Source organism: Cynocephalus volans, chromosome 10 (assembly GCF_027409185.1).
Source record: "Cynocephalus volans isolate mCynVol1 chromosome 10, mCynVol1.pri, whole genome shotgun sequence".
In the NCBI taxonomy this organism is placed as follows: Eukaryota; Metazoa; Chordata; class Mammalia; order Dermoptera; family Cynocephalidae; genus Cynocephalus; species Cynocephalus volans.
In genome coordinates this window covers 62,920,601-62,937,649 of record NC_084469.1, presented here as the reverse complement: position 1 = coordinate 62,937,649, position 17,049 = coordinate 62,920,601, and the positions used below count along the sequence as shown (strand labels likewise).

Sequence of the window (17,049 nt, the reverse complement as noted above, 5' to 3'; positions counted from 1 at the left end):
TAATGTCACCAATGTTATTGCAACTGGTCCTTTGAAGTGGATAACATCATTCCCATTTTGCAGATGAGAAAACTGAGGCTCAGGGAGATAACCTATCCAAGGCCACAGAGAAGAGATGGAGGAAGAGCTATGTGGGAAGGAGGGAGCAACTGTGTCATTCTCAGTGCCCTTCAGTTACTGCCAGGGACATCCCGCAGAGATCTGCCACCCTGGTGCTCTGGCTGGCCTGCTTTCTGGACACACTGGGCCTGTCCTACTTGCAGGCTGTTCCCTCTCCCTGGCATGCCATTCCTTCCCCATCCACCCGGCAAACTCCTATGGAGCTGTCAACATCCAGCTCAAGAGCTCTCTTCAGGGGAGTCCTCCTGACTGCCAGCAAGAAAACATTCTGGCTGTGGTTCTGCAGCACCTGGACATCCTTCCAGGAAAACCCTGGCCCTAAATTATCCTAGACTAGTAGCTCCTCAAGGGCATGGAGGGTCAGTGTGGCCTTGGCTGTCCAGCTCAGGGCACTGAGGGAACATTCGAAAGGACACGGCAATGCTAGAATAAGCCAACCTTGGCCTGACGCTGATGTGTAACTGATGGGTGGAGGCTGCCTTTTACTGATGCTCAACTTGCTGAGAAGGATGCATATGTGAAGAGCTAAGATGCTCCCCAGACTTCTTGTCATCCTTTGTGACAACGACACCAACATCAGATAGGGCTACATTCCCTGCGTCGTCCAACACAATCAGCACTTGACACACACCCTCCCGCCACCACCTTCCAGCACTCCTGGCTTGCATCCATTGATTCATTCACCAAGCACCTACTATACATCCCACAAAACCCTTAGAAGGCACAAGAAGGGGCTTTCTAGATCCTATAACAGAAGCTGGATTTTCAACCTCACTGTCTGTTTCCTTCTCTTCTCCCCCATTTCTGGATTTCAGCCTGAGGACCCAAAGAAAAACCACTTCCTAGTGTCATCAGACCTTCCACTTTGGTGGAGCTTTGCTGGGGTCATCACGACAAAGGAGTTAGATGTGGGAGGTCCAAGGGAGCAAGTGCCCACTCTGGCTTTCCTACATGTGACCAGAGCCATGGTGAGGAACAGCGATGAGGACATAGACAGGTCTGGCACAGATAGGCTGAGACTGTGATTTGGTAGGGGTAGGGGCCCACCCCAGCTGCCAGGGTCAGGTGGGGGCCCACACCCGAGGTCACTTCCCCCCCTGCCCACCTCTTTCTGAGCCCAGCATCTGAGTTTGTTCCTGCCGGTGACTTATGTCCAACTGGATTGTCTGGCTGGGAACTTGAGGGCGGGCAGGCGGGTGGGTGGGCGGCACTCCAGGCTTTGAAGTGGCTGAATGGTGTGTGGTGAGTCCACGTCATTCCCACTCCCTTTTGTGTCCCTGCTCCTGGAATACCTCCACTTGGGGCTCCGTTGTGACACTCAGACCTGAGCAGATGAGGGTTTCGTTCCGGGGAGAGAGCCTGGGTCTGCTCAATTGCAAGGAAACCCAGTGCACAGATATGCAGGGTGCAGAAGGACCCGGGAGCGGCCAGACTCACGTTGGTGGGCAGCAGGCAGGGAAAGGCTGTGGAGTGGGCTGGTCTTGTGGAAGGGCCATGTGATGGCCCCTGTTTATGCAGCACCTGTTCAACTGCTTCCCCATGCTGTCAGCTCACTGGAACCTCAAAGCAAATCCCCTCATTACAGATGACAACAGTGAGACTCAGAAGAATAAAGGGCCTGGTGAGGTAGTATGCTCTCTGCCCCAAGAGTGCTGCTAGGAGGATCTTAAGCAGCAGAGCAATTTTTATCTCTCGGTCTCAGTGTGGAGGGTGGGCTAGGTGTGGGAGGTAGGGGAGCACAGGAGGCTGTGGCAGGGGGTGATGTGGCCTAAATGCAGGCAACAATGACTGCAGAAAAGGGAAGAGGCTGCATTCACCAGTTCAGGTTTCACTGAAAGTCCCTGGGTACCAGGTGCTGGGTGTCAGGGGTAGAGCAGGGATGGTCCATGGAGCTTTCTTGATAGAGGTACAGCTACAATGGTAGAGTTTGTTAGAGAGCAGCATGAGAAGGAACAGAGGCTGTTTGTGCAGGTGGGACTGCACATTTAGATATTGCAGCTGCAGCATGTCTTGGTGAGAGGGTCACAGACAAGCAAAGACCAGAGGAAGTGAGCCAGCTGGGCAGTTACCTGAGGGAGAGGATTCCAGGTAGAGGGGGCAGAGAGTGCAAGGGCCCCTGGGCAGGAACAAGCTGGGTGGGTTTAAGGGACAGGTGGATCAGATGTAGAGAGCGAAGAAGAGAGAGAAGTTGAGAATGATTTCCTGTGTCTGCCTGGGTGGTTAGCAGACGGTGGAGATGGGAGAGGTAATGACTTCAGGTCTAGACAGCCCAGACAACCACTGTGTCCCTGGCATCTAGCATGGTGCCTGGCACACAGGAAGTGCTAAGTGGCTATTTACTGAATGAATGAATGAATGAACAATGTCATCTCACAGGGGTTTCATGAATCTTTGGGTGTGCATGTAATCACCCAGAGCCAGAAAGAAGTAAGACATTCTAGGGACCTTGTTGGACGCAGTAATCTTCAAAGTGCACATCTGCCTCACCAAGGCAGGAGCTAACTCCTGGGGCTGCAGGTGGGGTTCCCAGGCAGCAGGAAAACTTTCTCTTGTCAAAGGAAGGTCTTTATATGAGACTGGAACTCAGCTGGTGACCTCCGCAATGGAGAATATTCCTTGGCAAGTGTGGATATTGTCATGAAATGTTTGTCATATGACTGAATGAAGGAATGAATGAATTTAGGAGTGGGGTAGAAAAAGTGAAATAACAGTGGCGAAGAGGTGGGTAGAAGGCATCCAGGTTTGCAAACAGGTAATTCGGTTCTGATATTAGAAAAGGAATCCAAGTATGTGAGAGCCTCTGCAGCAGGAGGCCTTCTGTCCCCATGCAACATCTGGCCACATGTGCAACCCACTGGGTTGGTCAGGATGTGCCTGGAGTTTACTGGGTCTCCATGTTGTCTTAATTTACCTGGAGTGGCCCTCTACAGTATCAACTGTCACCCCCTTCCTCACCACCATTGTGGCCCAAACTCTAAGGCTGATTTACTGTCTGACTGCATAAACCAGTCCATCTGCAAGCTGTCAACTAGGTGCTGACCAAGTGTGTAGAGAGCTGCATTTGGGGCTCAGAAAACACCAAAAGAGACACAGGCAAGCATTATTTGTAGCACTACAACATGGGAGGCAACCCCATTGTCCAGTAAGGTAGGAGAGACTGAGCAAATTATGCCACAAACTCATAATGAATATTACATAGTGGTGAAACCACGTTTTAAAAGAAATTTTAATAACCTGCTTTTAGTATAATGTTAAGAGGAAAAAACCCAGGTTATTAAAAAAAAAGATTATGGAACTGTGCATACAGTATGATCTTTATTTTGTAAAAGGAAAAAAAAAAACCCTAGATAATATATTCATACATAACAAAAGATTAGAAAGGCAATAGAATAAAATGTCTACAGTCATTGTGCTCTCTGGGCAGTGGTGAGATTAAAGAGGACTTTTATGTTCTTTATATTTTTTATGATTTCCCAAAAATTTTTATAATGAACCACATATTACTTTTATAATTTAAAAAATTATTAAAATGAAGATTTGAATAAAAACTTTTGTGCTAACAAAATAAAAAGTAATTAAATGAATGAGTCAGTGATAGCTCATTGAAAGTTTTAAAAGCTAATTTAATTGCCTTTGAACACGTCATTTGTCATTGAAAAGATTTTTTAAAAGTTAATTTGTCTTTGAACTTACTGATAAGAAGCTTTATTAAAATATTAGAAACATGATCTCCATTGTTTTTAATCTTCATCAAATTATCCCTGGCTCTTGAGCAAGTCCTATTTGCCAAATATTTGCTTTAATGGTTTTTGCTATGAACCTTAATGTTTTATTTTCGATCAATCTATGCACTTGGCAAAACTAATAACAATAATAGACTTTATGTTTGTAAAACCCTTTATAATTTTGCAAAGCATACTAAGTGCTGGGTACTATTCTAGGCTCTGGGGATATCAGAGAGAACAAAATGGCCAAAAGTTCCTGCCTTTGGGGGGCAGACAATAAATAAATAAATAAGATATACAGATGTTGGAATGGTAAGTGCTTTGGAGAAAAATAGACGAGGGCTAAGTAATGAATGGGAGGCTGCTCTTTTAAATCAGTTTGGTTACTGTTTGAATAGAAAAAAAGTAAAGGTGTCTGTAAAAATTCTATAGCCTGTGGACAATTAACATATTCTTTTTCAGTTCTCAGACATAAAATGGTTGAAGATCTCCATAGAGGAATCATTCCAATAACTGATTACATGACATCTAAGTTACAATGTGCTAATTATCAATTTTACAAAGTCATATAAAATTATGATGAGTCACAGTGATGTTTTAAGTATTCTATACCTAGCAGAGTTGGATGGCCCTTTAACTCTTCTCAGCCTCAGTGTTCTCATCAGTAAGATGGAGACAATGATAGTACCTACATCAGAGAGCTGCTGTCAGGATTCAGAGAAATGCTTATGTTTAGGAAACAGTGTGTGTGCAATGCATTTTCATAATGCAGACACTACAGGGCCATTGGCAGAGCGCATCAGACAATGCTTTATGCTTCCTATATGAGTTTATTGTTTCTTCGATCTCACAACTATCCTGGGAGGTGTGTAATATTTATTCTCATTTTCAAAAGGAACTGAGGCTTTGAATAATAAGTCAGCTGCCCAGACCTACATGCTATAAATCCAGGCAGCCCAGCTCCAAGAAACTATGCTCTCAGCCACAACTCTTTGTTTTTGTGCTCTCCTGCAAGGGGCTCCAGAAGCCCTCCAGGCCTCAGTTTCTCCTCTGAGGAGGCTGAGAGCAGATTTATGTCTTCCTGCCACTTGCCCTGTGCTCTGAGCACTTCCAGGGTGAGGGTATCCAACTGATTATTCCCGAAGACTGACAATATTGCCTATATTCCCATCATTTTCCCTATCAGCTGTGTTCCAACCACTCTGTGAACCAGTAGACACAAACCTAATTAGTTTCCGATTAACTCCTTTGGGGAGATGAGGAGTGAGGATTATGGAAGAGGCAGGAATGTGACACCCTAGTGTGTGAGTGGGGAGGGGTGGGAGAGGTTACAGAGGAAGAAGAGCAGAGAGGGGTTTCTGTGTGGAGGAGCCCTGATGAGGCAACCCACTCTGCCTGTCTCACCAGGTCCTGGCAACATATGGATATGTTTCCTCATCTGAAATCACTCCCCCATTCCCTGCTCTGGGCAGCTGGGCCACAGGTGGCCAGGGACCAACATGAATGCCCACAAACTGGACCTTTGCTTTCCTCCCACCTCCTGGTCACCTACACCTCCCCATGCCACCCCAAGGATCCCAGCATGCTCCCCTAGGCCCTGGGCCTCTTTCTGCTCTGCTCTGGGTTTGAGGCCACAGCTGTGCAGACTGGGGCAGATCCCTTCCTGGGAACTGTCTAGCTTTGAAGTTCTAATCTGTCAGTCACCAGCTCCATTTCCTCCCTGAGGTTCATTTCTAGTGCTTCGTGGCTTCGTCACCTGGATGAACACATCCCAGTCAGTAAGGAATCAAGCCTGGTACCCCTCTGCCGTCTTGGCTGTCTTCCTGCCCTTGTGGCTGCTCTCCCTGCTGCTTCCCGCTGCCTGTCTGAACCATCATCACTGGCAAGTCTAAGCCACCTGACAGCCTGGTTGCTTTGCAGGGAAGGCGAACCTTCACATGCTCCCAAACGCAGGAGTGGAGGGAGGTGTGTAAATTCCCTTGTGCACAGCCTGAGTGGTAAGTAGGGTGCCCCTACTTGGGACAGCAGACATCAGCCAAAGGGAGGAAAAGAGTGTCCCTTGCAGTCAGATGCAGCCTTTTCCAACCTGGAAGGACAGGGAGGGGTGGGGAGTGGAAAAGTGGGCTGGGCCACAGAGAGCCTCAGAAGGAGGGAATGCCTGAGAAAGGGCAGGCCCTCAGGAGGGTTGCTGTGCAATTAGGCATCAATGGGACTTGGGGGATTCAAAGGCATCCTTGGAGGTGCTTCAGGGGCATGATGTCCCTAGTACTTCAAGTGAACTCACTGCCTCAGCATCTACTGGTGCAGACACTTCATAAAATGACACCTGTAGCTCACTATAATTGAGTACTGGGTGTTTGCCAGACACTAGGCCAGGCTCCCCGCACACATCATCTCAACTCACCATCCCCATATTTCAGATGGAGGAACTGAGACACAGAGAGGGTAAGTGTCTTACCTAAGGTTATACACCTAGAAAGTCAGCCAAGCCTGCCTGTGGTTCCAGAATCCTGCCTACATTTCAGACAAGGAAACTGAGCCACAGGGTGGTGAAGTCACTTGTTCTGGTAAAGCAGTCAGGACGTTTGAGGAGAGAGTCCAGAGGCACATCTCTTGGCAGGTGCCTGTGGGACTGCGTGGATCAAGACCAAAGACCAAGCCCTCGGAGCCTCTGCCTCTCACACCTGTCACTTCAGCCTTCCCTTTCCCGGCCTGGGCCTGGGTACCCAGGCCGGCACCGGCGCGGGATCAGGAGGGCAGCCCTGGGTCCTCACCGCGCGCCAGCCTCCAGACCGCAGAGCCCGCTGGGGAGAGAGGAAGGGCCGCGCGACTCAGCCGGGGGTGGGGTGGGCACTACCCAGCTTCCGAGGGCGCCTGGGGAGAGGTGGCTACGCTGCTCAGCTGCGCAGCCAGCGGGAGCCGCGCCTCGGACCCTGCCTCGGGGCCTTTTGAGAGCGCAAGAGAAAGTCTGCCCCAAAGCGGGAGAAGGTGCGGCGGAGACACTCCCTCTTGCACCCGCGGTGCTGAGATAGGCCAGCGCAGCAGGCACGGAAACAGGGGCACGGCCCTGGTGACCCGCCTGTCCGAGGGTCAAACTTCCTACTTCCAGGGGGTGGGGGCCTGGATTCACGCTCCAAATTCCACAACCCCCCGGTCCCTTTCCTCTCCCACCGCGGACGAGAACGCGCCCTAGTTTCCCCTTCTTGAGTGGATTGCTCAGAGGTCCTCCAAACCGCGGTCCCCCAAACAGCTCCCGGAGCTGGGGAGACTTCTTGGGCTCCCCTCAAGGGATGGATGCTCGTCTGGCACTCGAGTCAGGCAGGAACCCGGGGGACCTCCCTTTCCCCGCGGCCCGAGGGCGTGCTTAGGGTCAGCCTCAGCCCTTGCCAGTCCGGTGGTCCACCAGTCGGTGCGGGTCAGCTGGAGTCCTAGGGTCCCTCTCTGTTCCGAGAGCGCTGCGGTTTGCTCCGGACCACGCATCCGCCCGCCCGGCGTGCCGAGGCTCCGCGCGGTGCGTCCCCGGTTGTGTGCATTCGCGGGTGCAGCCGCAGAGCGCGGGGGAAGGGGGTCGGGACCGCCCTCCTCGATCCCTCCCCAGCGCCGCCCTCGCCCCACGCCCCTTACTCGGCTTGGCTGCCGCGCTCCGCTCCGTGCGCCGCAGTGCCGGCTCCAGCTTCGGCTCCAGCTCCGGTTCTCGCTCCGGTTCCCGCTCGGATGTCGCGGCGCTCCGGTTCGGGCTCGGGCTCGGGCTCCGGTGTCGCAGGGGGCGCGCCGCTCCGCCTCGGCCTGTTCTGCGCGCAGGGGCGGGGCGGGGCGGACCAGGCGGGGCCGGGCCGAGCCCACCCGACCCGCTGCCCGCGATCCCGGGCCGAGGCGGCGGCAGCGGCTTCCCAGGACCCGGACCCGGCCCTGACCGTGATCTGCCGCAGCTCCTCCCGGCCGCCCGTCGTCCCCGCGCCGCCGCCCACGCCACCGCCACTCGCTCCGGCCTGCCTCGGCCGCGGCTCGGCTGCCGGGCCTCAGCACCGTTGCGCCGCGGCCCGGGTCATTCCTGAGATGGGGGACTCGGGGGACGGGGCAGGCCGAGCCGCGCCCCTGTGCGCACAGCCAGCCCGACACCCACACAGCGGCAGGCGGGGCAGGCGCGGCGAGGAGGCCCAGAGATGCAGGGAGGCCGGCGCGCCAGCCAGACGTGTGAAGAGGAGGACAGACAGACAGGCGCTGTTAGAGAATGATATACAGACAGGCAGGAACAGAGGACTGACACGTGCAGAGAAGGGTAGACAAAGGATATGTCAGAGAAGGACAGCCAGACAGGTTGGACAGAGGCAAGGCGGGGCACTTGGGCAGAGGAGCCCTGTCACAGGCAAAGAGCAAAGGGCAGAATGGGGAGGGGGCGGCAGGCGGGGACGCAGCTTGGCTGGGTTGCTGGCAGGGCCTCCTGCTCCCAGTAGCTGGCAGGTGAGTTCTGGGGCGTGCCAGGGTGTCTTCTAGGCCTGGCTGAAGCTTTCCTCTCTGAGTGACCTGTCAGGCCTGTTTCCTTCACCCCTCTTCCCACCCTGTGCCCTCTGCCCTCTGCTGCCCACACCTCAGAGCATAGGGCTCAGCCCTGGCAGATGCAAGCCTGCCCCAGGGGATGCCTGCTCAGGGGAGGGTTTCTGGCTTCCAGATCCTGCTCTGCTCGCTCCCTACCTAGGGGCCTTGGACAAATCCCAGGTCTCCCTTCATTATGATAGAGTTCCCCTTTCATCCACCCCGGCTGTGTCCTGGTGCTCTGCAGTTCTTTGTAGAATCATTTATTTCATCTCCTCTACTTGCCTGGGAGCCCCAGGCGGGCAGCATCTGTGAGGGGCTGGAGGGGTCTGCACAGAGCAGGCTTTCAGTACATTTGATGAATGAATTGATAAAATATATGATTGGTGACCCTCTCCTAACCCCCATTTTGTTGATGAGGAACCTGGGCTTTGAAGAGGTAAGGAGATTCAAAGCTAGGTTTGTTTCAAAACCCAAAGGCTTGCCACAGGCTGGAAAGTGGTTGTCAAAAATAAAACATGATGAGAAAGAGATGAACGTGTTGATGATAAACCCTGGGGAAGCAGAGGAGCCATGGGAATGGCAGAGAAGGGAAGTGAGCCAGCAACTGGCCCTTGGGGATGGAGTGGGTGGGCAAAGGTACAAACCTGACTTCACCCCAGCCCTGCCAGTCATTCTGTCCTGGGCTTCCTTGGGGGGATGCAGGGGAAGCTGCATGGTCTAGAGCCTCCTGGGAGAGGACACCTCCCAGCCTCCTTTGGTAACTTACTCTGGTCTGCCTCCTGTATTGCTACCCTTACCCCTCCTGCAGACTGGGAGGGGTTAGGACCTAGATTGGGGCATTCCAGTTCACTCTGGGGCTGTCCTGAGGGCTGTGGAGAGATGGGGCCAGAATAAAGCAAAATATCTCTGAGAGTCCTGAGAAAGGGGATCTGGGAGGCCCTTCATTCAACCCCACACATTTGTTTTATAGATGGATGAACGGAAGACCAGAGAAAAGCAGGCAAGGTCAGGGCCAGAGAGCTGAGATTGGAGGCTCTGAGACTCTCAGGCCAGGGCTTCCCCACTGTACAACCTTGCTAAGAGTGCCCTTGATCTCCCTGAGCAGACACTAGATGAACCTTACAGGATGGATATTCTAGTTGTTGAATGGTTTGACCCATAAGCCTCTTCTTTGGCAAGACTGTGTGTGTATGTGTGTGTTTTGTGGTGTGGTGGTGTGGGGTGGCTCACTTTGAGTGAGTCATTGTGGAAGGCGCCAGCCCTAAAGAATTCATTCCCCCCACTCCCCATTTGCATATCACTGGTCTGGCAAATGTGGCTTGTTCCTCAGACTGGAACCCAGAACTGGTTTCCAGTGGGCCTGGTGATTGTTGGGTCTAGCTTCAGGGAGTTGGATTATGACTGTTTGCCTACCTATCTCTATCTGTCTGTCTATTAATGTACAAATACATGTTAGTGCAGGACACTTAGAAACCAAAAGGAAAAAGAAGAAAATAAAAAACAGCCACTGTTAATGTTGAGGTTTCTTTTTTTCCCCTTTCTTTGTAGTTGCTTAACCTTACAAATATTCTTAAATGGAGTGAGCTTGCTGTGATATCTCCTCTCCCCTTGTATGTCACATTTTGAATGACTGCCTAGCACTGCATCGGATGGTTGTACTATATATATCTAACCAATCCCCTATTGCTGGGCATTTAGTTTGTTTCAGTTTTTCATACTTCTAGACAATACCACAGTGGACATCTTCATGGGTAAATTTGTGCATGTCTACGATTATTCTTTAGGTCAGTAGGGATATCCATATATCTTTGAGGTGTTTTTCTGTATGGGCTTAGATTTGCAGAAAGGATATGTCCTGGGCACCAGGGAAGCACAGTGGTATCTAGTGTCTGCTTGACCAAAGGTAAAATAGGGAGATTGGAGTAAGTGAGCCTTCAAGAAATCATGTGGTGTTGCTGTGGTTTGAGTATGTCCCCCAAAGTTCATGTGTTGGAAATTAATTCCCAATGCAAGAGGGTGAAATGTGGGACCTTTTTAAAGAGTTGATTAGGTCATGAGGGCTCTGCTCTCATGAATGGATTAATGCCATTATAGCAGGAGTGGATTCGTTATCATGGGAGTGAGTTTTTTATAAAAGCATGAGTTTGGCCCCCTTCTCTCACTCTCTCTTGCCCATGTGATGCCTTCTGCCATGTTAAGATGCAGCAAGAAGTCCCTTGCTAGTTGCAGCCCCTTGGTCTTGGACTTTCCAGCCTCCAGAAGTGTGAGTCAAATAAATGTGTGTTCATCATAAATTACCCAGTCTGTGGTATTCTGTTATAGCAGTAGACAACATATGAACAAAAGTGACATTTGAGATACCCTGAGGGACCGGCTGGGTTGTGGGAACTTGCCCTAGAGTGTGCTTTGTGTTAGCCCAGTCACTCACAAGGAATACCAAAGAACATCCTTTCTGTTTGTAAAGAACAGGGTCCATGCCCTCATCAGTCCCAGAACCCATGGGATGGAGATATTGGAGGGACCTCCTGAGCTTCTTCAGCTTGGACCTCCTCACCATCCGTACTTCCTTTAACATCATGATAGTCAATTTATCAATTTTATTGTTGGGGGAATCTTCTGATGCTAAGGGCAGAGGAGGGGAGGGAGAAAGACCTTCTGGATGCTCTGGCCTTTGGAAGAGATATCTGTCTAAAACACCCATCAGACCCTCCAGGGAGGTTACATCTTTCTAGCATATCTCTTTGACAGAAGTATGGCAAAAGTGTCTTACCAGTCTTGAATTACTTTACAAAAGACCTGCTGTCTATGTTGCCTTGGCCTTGGGGGTGGAGAGCACACCATGCTCTAAAGAAGGAGGCAGGAAAAACTATCCCACTAGTTCTGTGAAGATTTTTCTCTTTCCATCTGATTTTTGCTAAAGGTCCCTTGAGCATGTCTCGGTGTTGCTGAGGGGAAATGAAGGAAGAGGCTTTGGTTCATATTTGGTGGGAGGTGGTGGGGGACAGAGAGCAGAGTCTGCCTGCGTTGCCGCCCGTAGGCTCAGAGGTGGCAGCTGAAGTAGCCAGGGGAAATTCAGGGGCAGGGAAATATCTGTAATACTTGAAGCATCTCCTTCTGGAGCTCCTCTATGCTGAGAGCCTGCAGGGTTTTGTGCTTTCCCTCCCACTTTACATATGAGGAGACTGAGGCCCTCAGAATTTAAGTGACTTTCCAGAGATGCACAGCTGATTAAGTAGTGCCAGGTAAGATTATGAAACATGTTAAAAAAGGCAAAAACGTTTACCAGGTGTCCTTTTAATTGACTATTAGATGTTATCTGTTTCTCGAGGCCTTTGTGCCTGTCATGGTCTCTGAGCTATTTCATTATTCTGTAAGCTGTAGAAAACTGATAATAATGCAAACTATTCTTGCTCACTGAGATGCAAATGAGTTTTGTCAGAGGAGGTCAATGGACATCTGGGATGGGTGGACTAAGAGCTATACACGTATACATACATGCTCTTTGGATTCTTCCTTGAATCATGTATAACATCTTACTGGTTCTCTCATTAATGAGTTAAATAAAAGCTTTGACACATGTTCATTTTATATTTGTGTAGCATTCATGATTTTATCCTTAAAAAAAAAATTTATTCTTGAACAGTAGAAAGCTTGGAATTTCACTCAGATGGGTCTGTCTTATACCAGAGGTTTGTCTTTTATTGGAGGCATTAGGGTCTTGGGACCTCAGAAAAGGGGGAGATTAGTGTGGGCTGGGTCAGTCCTAGAGAGCTTTCTGGAAGAGGAGGGCCCTGAGGGGAGTGGAAGGGTTTATAGAGCATTACCTGAAAATAGAGGGCTTTCTAGGTCAGAAGGCAGGGCCTGCGGTCAGGAAAGAGTTTGGAGGCAGGTAAAGAGGCCTGTCTGAATGAAGAGTGGGTTCTGAGGTCAGGTGGGAGATGGGAGTGAGATTCCCATAAGTAAAGGGGGCTGCACTGGATGCTCTAGGCTGCAGGGAGCCACTGCAGGCTCTTGAGAGAGGAAGGGACTTAATGAAATAGACCTGTTAAGAAGGCTGCTCTCTGGGGTTCTAGACACTTCTGGGAATTTGATAAACCCTGACCACCCTTTCTCCTGGCTGGAGGGGCTGGGTCAGGCTGCCTCTGTCTGTCTCCTCTTAGGAGGGAAGCTACCTTTCAGGGCCCTGGGAGAAGTCTCCAGGTGCTGAAGTGTAAAAGGCAGCCCCTTCTCTCCTATTCCCAGGGTCTCTTTTGGGAGAGTTTATTTCTGGGCTTACTTGAAGATTTGTATTCAGGACAGTGCTAATTTCAGGGCCAGGTGAGGGGTGGACAGGGACTACATACAGAACTTACTGATGCTGCTCCCAGTCCGGTCCTGCCATCTCGTAGAGGCCGTACTCTGTGTTAGCCATGCTACATGAGTTATTTAATTCTATCCTCTCAACATTCTGCAGAGGCAGGTAATGTTTTCTCTGTTTTCCACATGCAGCAACGAGACTTATGGAAGTAACTTGTACAAGGTCACACAGCTAATTAGAGGCAGGCCCCAGATTTGTACCCAAGCCTGCTGCAAACAGGTTAAACCAAAATAGACCGAATCTTTCCATTCCAGGGCTCACAGCCTATAGGAGGTGACACACATGAACAAGAGTCACAGAGATGAATGTAAAGTTGCATCAATGAGACATGCTGCAAAGGTGTGACCTTGTCATGGTGTGGGATGCGGCAGGAGAAGTGGACAGAAGCCATGATTTTGATGCTAAGAGCAAAGGCATTAGAATGTTTTAAACAATATTGGAGTGGCACAAGCAGACCTTCATTTTGAAAAGACAGCTTTATTGGTAGTGGGGAGATGGTTGGGGGCAAGGAAGCTGGCCAGGTGGTGGTCGCACTAGCCCAGGAGAGAAGTGATGGTGACCCTGGGGTGGAGCAAGATGGCCCAGTTGGAGAGATATATCAGAGGTATACTCAGCAGGACTTGTGATGTCTTGGGAATGGGGACTGAGGCAGTAGAAGGAATCCATATGCTAGATTTCTAGTTGGTGCAGCTGGGTGGCTGGTGTTGTCATTTACTAAGGAGCAGAACACTGGACAAGAATCAAATCTGGGAAAGAAGGATATAAGTTTGATTTTACACATCTTGAATTTCAAGGGTCATCAGCAGGCAGCAGAACTCTGACAGGAGTCCAGGCCACAAAGACAGCCGAAGGACTGAACCCTAGGCTTAGACATGCAGGCATCAGAGTTGATTGATCTGTCATCCACCCATCTAACCTCCCATGCACCACCTATCCCTCCTTCCATCTTCCAATCCATCCATTCATCCATCCATCCAACTTTCCTCTCATCTACCCACCTCTCTATTCTCCTACACATCCACGTACTCTTTCTCCCATTCACCTATCCATACAAACTCCTGTTTATCTACCCATTGACCCCATCTGCATCCATCCAATCGTATGTCCCATACATACTTACAGATGCCCACTCCAGGCTGAGCACTCTGCTCTAAACTGGTAAAAAAAAAATATATAGAAAACCATGTCCCTGTCCTCTAGAGCCCACAGTCCATTAGGAGAGGCACATGTATAAACAAATGGTCACTAAACAATATATTTTCTGTGCCAGCCATGTGCACAAAGAACACTTAACTCAATCTGTGGAGGTCAGAAAAGGCTTCTTCGAAGGTGTGCTTCTTGAATTGAGCTTAAAGCTCAGTTAAGATTTCACAGATGGGTGAGATGTTCTAGGAGAGAGAATAGCTTATGTGTACAAAGGTGGTAGAGGTGGCGAGAGACCAGGGTGATTCCAGGGACACAGACAACTTGGATTATTGGAAGCAAAGTTGAGTGTGAATGAGTGGTGTGTTATGTAAGAAGTCTGGAAAGGCAGTTCATAAATGCCTTGAATTACAGGCTGAAAACCTTGGGGGCCATGTAAGGGCTTTAAGGAGGGGGTGATGTGGTCAAGTTTGTGTTGTAGGGAAATCTCTTGGTCTACTGTGTGGAAGGTGGCTTGGGATAGGTGTGTGCAGAGAGGATCAGATGATCCAGCTTCTGCAGAATGAGCACTTAGGGCTCTTTGGGCCCAGCCTCTGGGGTTGGCTTAGGCCCCCACATTTGGCTTGGACCCTGACCTAGTTCTCACCCCACCTACTCTGCCAAGGCTGAAGTCAAGACAGCCAGGCTGAGGGTTTTGGCCATGAGGAAGATTTAGGGGTTTTCCACTTTCCAGGGGGTATTTGGTATTCCCACCAAGGGCTTTAGTCTCATGGTGGTCCCTCTCCAGCTTTAGGGCTGCCATGGACTTGCATCAATTGCTCACTGGCTTGTCTGTCAAGGTCACTAGGGAGTGTCTCAGTTTCATGCTCCACTTTTCTGCCTGTATGATTTGTATCCACAAAGCCCACTAACTTCCCATCAGTCATGCCATAATGTTTCCTTTGACTCTGTGAAATCTCCATCCTGGTGGCTTGCAAGTGACACCTGACAATGTTCAGCCCAGGTGAAGCTGCTACAATGAGTCAGCAGTGACCCCAGTCTTCAAACAGCTTGCAGCAGGGGTGAAGGACAGATGTTCCATTGACCTGGACCAAGGAATACCAGTGTGTGGAGGGGAAATAGCTCATGCTGTAGAGTTGGGTGAATTTGAGCTCAAGTCTTTTTTCCACCACTCACTGGATGTATGACCTTGGGCAAGTCACTTTATTTCTTCTGACCCTCAGTTTCTTCACCTGTGGTATGGGAAAAATATTTATCTATCTTAGTTTAGATTTTTTCTTTGGTAGCAACTAATGAGAACTAACTTAAATTATTTTAAGCAAAAAAGGACAATTTCTAGAATCCAAATCTGGGCTTTTTTGAGGCCCTGAAGTGGGAAACAGAGAAGCAAACAGACCCTGGCAAGACTCTGCCTTTTGTCTCTGTGCCTCTCTGTTTAGTCACTTAATTTTTCTCTCCCTGAAGACTCTCTTTCTCCATTATTTCATAAAAAGGCCACACTGCAGATTGGGGGCAAGTTTATCACATCTCAACTCTAGCCACGAGCAGAATTAACTGACCATTTTTCAACCACAAGTCTAAGTTCCCAAAAGAGAATCTGATTGGCTGAGCTACATTAGCTGTCCATCCCTGGTCCAATTAACTGTGACCAAAGGGATGGGGTCATAGAGCATAAACATGACAGCTAATGGATACATGCATGAGCAGGTGAAGGTTCTCCAAGTGGGATGTGTGAGCTGGGTAAAACCCTTGAAGGTGTCTCCTATGTTACCTCACAGGTTTAGATTAAATAGGACATTAAATAGAATGTAAACGTTGGCAGAATGCCTGCTGTACACTAAGGCCTCGGTAAATGGTAGCTGCTACTATTCATTCATTACCATATTTAACAGGCATTTGTTGGGTGCCTGATTTGTACAGGATACTACACTAGGTACACAGGATGAAGGACTGGGTAACATAGACAAAGTTTAAAAAATGAGAGTAATAAAAGTAAAACTATTTCCCAGGGTTGTTGTCAGGATTGAATGAAAATAATACATGTGAAGTGTTTAGTACAGTTCATGACACATAGTAAAATCTCAATAAATGTTGCCAACAAATGTTGAATGTCTACTTTTAAAAGAGCAGAGAAAACATTTCCTATGGCTTTTCTATTTAGTTTTTGCTACCCTGGCCACAGGACAGAGACATCTTTGCTTACAAAAATAGATTTCAATGTTCAACATAATGTCAGCTGCCAGACTGACAGTTTTCAGATGCTGCATTTGAGTCTAATTTAAAAGTTTAGAAAAAGAACATTGGCATCTCCTGAACTCAAGCATTTAACCAAATTATTATAACAGTCAACTCAGATAAAAATACCCATGTGAAACCTGTGACTATCCTTATTTTCCTGACCAAGGATGGATGTACCTTCCCATCTACCAGAGAGTAAGTTGTGGTAGAATCACACGACGGGATACTCCACAGCAACGAGAATGAACGTGTTACAACTACAGGCAACAGTATGGACAACTCACAAACAAAGCATTGAGTGAAAGAATCCAGATGCTGAATAACTCCATTTATATAAAGTTCCAAAGCAGGAAAGGCAGATCTATGGTGCTGAAAGTTCCAGCAGTGTTTACCCTTGGGATGAGACAGTGACTGGATGAGGATTTCAGGTGGGCTGCAAAAGCTGCTTTCTGGTCTGGGTGCTGAGTACGTATGTATTTTGTTTGTGAAATCATTGAACAGTACACTTACGAACATTTTAACGTATGCGTGCTGTCCTTTAATTTTTTAAAAAGTGTGTCCCATCTTTTTACATGTGCCCAGCTGAGGCAAGAGAGGCTCCCAGCTTGAAGACAAAAGAGGGATTTGGGACTACAGGCAGAAGGGGCAAAAAGAAAGGAACTAATATTTATTCAGTCTGTGGGAGAACTTTCTTTCCAGACTCAGTAACAAAAATAGTTTCATTTCTTCAGAACAATAGGTTTTCTTTCTTTGTGTTTATTTAAAAATATCTCTTGAGGGGAACCATTTTCTACATTTTATTTTCCGTGCTGTGGAAGACCTCCTTTAATTTTTGTTTTTGGTCCTCATTGCTAAAATGAGCTATTGAAAAGGTTGTAATACTCAAGTTCAGAAGAAAGGAACAGAGCTAAGTAATCGAGAAAATGCCTC

At 48.9% G+C, this 17,049-nt stretch overlaps 1 protein-coding gene across 1 annotated transcript in view; it reads right to left on the bottom strand.

Moving 5' to 3' along the window:
* Positions 1-7,061: 7,061 nt before the first annotated feature.
* The window catches only part of LOC134387432 (carcinoembryonic antigen-related cell adhesion molecule 5-like), a 57,715-nt gene continuing 47,727 nt past the window's right edge, over positions 7,062-17,049 (bottom strand). Inside the window, exon 9 of the mRNA XM_063109904.1 lies at positions 7,062-8,066. Within this exon, the coding sequence (XP_062965974.1) occupies positions 7,062-8,066 (1,005 nt within the window). The remainder of the gene's footprint in view (positions 8,067-17,049) is intronic.